The sequence below is a fragment of the Emiliania huxleyi genome, assembly GCF_000372725.1.
Source record: "Emiliania huxleyi CCMP1516 chromosome Unknown EMIHUscaffold_129, whole genome shotgun sequence".
Taxonomy (NCBI): Eukaryota; Haptophyta; order Isochrysidales; family Noelaerhabdaceae; genus Emiliania; species Emiliania huxleyi.
In genome coordinates this window covers 63,453-66,090 of record NW_005201298.1, presented here as the reverse complement: position 1 = coordinate 66,090, position 2,638 = coordinate 63,453, and the positions used below count along the sequence as shown (strand labels likewise).

Genomic DNA, 2,638 nt, shown 5'->3' with positions numbered 1-2,638 from the left:
GGCCGCTGCACATCGCGTGGCACGTCCTATCGTGCATCGGAGGCGTCTACGCAACCAAATACAATGAGGAGCTGCGCGCGATCGTCGCCATCGAGGGGACGAAGGAGGCTGGCCGTGAGCCGCGGCGATCGCCACGACTGGTGGGGGCGCACACGAAGCGGCACTGAAATAGATTGGTGGCCGACCCGGGCCGCGGCGGTGCGACGTGTCCACGCATGCGATGTCCACGTGTCGCATGCGATGTCCACGGGCGCGGCGATGCGACGTGTCCACACGCCGTCTACGACGGCCCCACAACGGCGTCCTCGCCGCCTGGGCATGAATGAAATGAAATGAATGAATGAATGAATGAATGCTGTGGACGCCGCAGACTGGCTCCGACTTGACGGGCGCATGGAGACGTGATGCTTCCATGCGCCCGTCGAGTCAAAATCGACATGCGAGGCGATCTTTGGCCCGCCAGAGGGATAGGCGGCGTTTTGGGCGACAAACAGCGCTGCGACCGTGAAGTGGCGGTGGACATGCTCCCATGTCGTTGCCGACGCGGCGCCGGAGTGGCCGGCGACTGGCCGGCGCTGCTCGCCGCGACCGCCACGACGGCTCGTACTCTGATACTCCGGGCCGACCCACGGTGCGGAAATGAGAGGGGCAAAATTTCAGCCTCACTATGGCGGCCTTTTGACAGTCGTCCCGGCTCCGGCCAAGCCCCAATCGGGTCCTTTCATACCAGATCTGGGCCGAGTGAAGCGCCTGCGGAGTGAGTAGGCACACGCCACGGGTGAGCACCGGATCGTTCTCTCGGCCACTCACTTCCGCAGGTCGCCGCCTGCTGGCGCAGCGCCCGGATGGGCCATATCAAGCGGCGGGCGCAGGATACGCGGCACTGTGTATTGGGAGCGGGTTGTTTCGCCCCAAGTGCGCGGGCCGGCAAAGGCGCTCTGCGACGCCACAGCCAACTCGCGCTGCCGACCTCAGACAGCTTGGCTCGGCAGGGCGGTGACAGCGACCCGCACGCGAGCTGCACCCCACCGCCCGCCTCCTATAGCCGTAACATGCCTCGGCTTGTCTGGTGAACTCTCGAGCGAGAACACACACAACACGTGTGTGTGGGCGTTGGGGGCACACACACGCGCTAGACTGTGCGGGTACGGACGGATTCTACTAAAGCGGCACTAGCTGGTCGCACCAGCCGCTAGCGCGCAGGCGGTGCCAGACAGGCTCCGCCGCCCACGGCTGCTTGAGCGTCTTCTTCGCGTGCACAACCAGCTCGTGCGCCTCTGCCGAGGAGTGGAGAAGTACTGCAGCAGCGCGAGAGCATACTCGCGCAGGGCGGCCTCCTCGACCAGGACAGCAACCCCAAACATCGGGCCGGTCCTCTCGAGCAGCTTGAAGCCGATCCGGTCGCGCATCATGGTCACGACGTAGAAAAAGGATGGCGGGAGACGTTGGCGTTGCGCATGAAAGGCCCGAACAAACCGCTCGGGGATGTTGTCGAGGGGATCCCACGTCCAACCATCGACATCGTCGCCTTCCCAGGCGATCAGAAGCTCGATCCCCCCAGCTCTCTGCCGCCACGAGATGACCTTCTCGACGTTGTAGCTCTCTGGCAGCACGGCCGTTTTCGGCCCCGCCCGGACCTGCGGCGGTTTTGGTTGGATTCCGTGAGATACCGATTTTTCTGTCACTGAATAATTGGCATAGTGCTTGCCATGAGGGTGTTGAGGGTTGGGGGGGCGGTGGTATGCGCCACATAAATCGGGAAGTACCATCCTGTGCGCCGCAAAGGCCGATCGCGCCCGACGGTGGGGCGGCTCACCGCACACGCATAGTTGCGAGGCCGAGCCCGCCGGGCGCGTAGAGCCGAGTGGCCGGGGGGGAGGCGGACCAGGGAAACCGCGCGCGGCAGTGCGAGGTGACATGTACATGTGGCGCGGGCACGGCGGGGGAGACGGCGCTGTGCTAGGGGGGGGCGCGGAGCGCATATATTGTACAATTGTAGCGCAGAACAGGGATTCGAAAAGGCGGCCTGATGAGTGGGAAAAGTGGAACAAGCTCCAGTCGCACCGTGCCCGTCTCCTACCCGACGGTGGCACTCTTCCACGTCTCGCTCACGCTGAGAAAAATTCTGAAACTAGAACACCCAACATACGCACGGTTCCGCCAAAAGAGTGGCAAGTGCCGCGCGCGCCCTCTCTCCGTTCGCGCTCTCTCGAGCGCACACATGGACATGCAAGATGCATGCCTGCCCCACCACACCATTATACAGTACACGGGGCTCGCGTTGAGATGCACACATTTGCGGCGCGGCGGCGCTTTGCCCGCTTCGCGGCGCGCGCTCCTGCCCCCTCCGCCCGCCCGCCGCCTCACAGCTGCTTGACCATCGGCTGTGAGCTTCCAAACGGGTCCCTCACCAGCGACCACTGCTCGGGCAGCAGCGCCGGCCGCGCCCCCTCGTCACCGCGCCGCCCCTTGCGCCCGCGGCGAGCAAGCGGCGCGCCGGACGGCGGGGCGGCCTCGGCGTACCCCCGCCTGCGCCAGAAGCCGACCGTGTCGTGGCCCGCGAGCACGACGACAGTGCGCACGCCGAGCTGCTCCGCGAGCCATGCCTCGGCGGCGCCCAGCAGCGCCGCGCCGATGC

The 2,638-nt window shown here is 65.6% G+C and overlaps 1 protein-coding gene across 1 annotated transcript; it reads right to left on the bottom strand.

Annotated features, from left to right (window-relative positions):
* Nucleotides 1–1,161: 1,161 nt before the first annotated feature.
* On the bottom strand, nucleotides 1,162–1,769 carry EMIHUDRAFT_225945 (hypothetical protein; the record flags this gene model as incomplete). Its single annotated transcript, XM_005789365.1, has 2 exons — nucleotides 1,162–1,275; nucleotides 1,344–1,769. 2 exons carry the CDS (start codon nucleotides 1,767–1,769, stop codon nucleotides 1,162–1,164), a joined length of 540 nt encoding a protein of 179 aa, XP_005789422.1.
* Nucleotides 1,770–2,638: the final 869 nt, after the last annotated feature.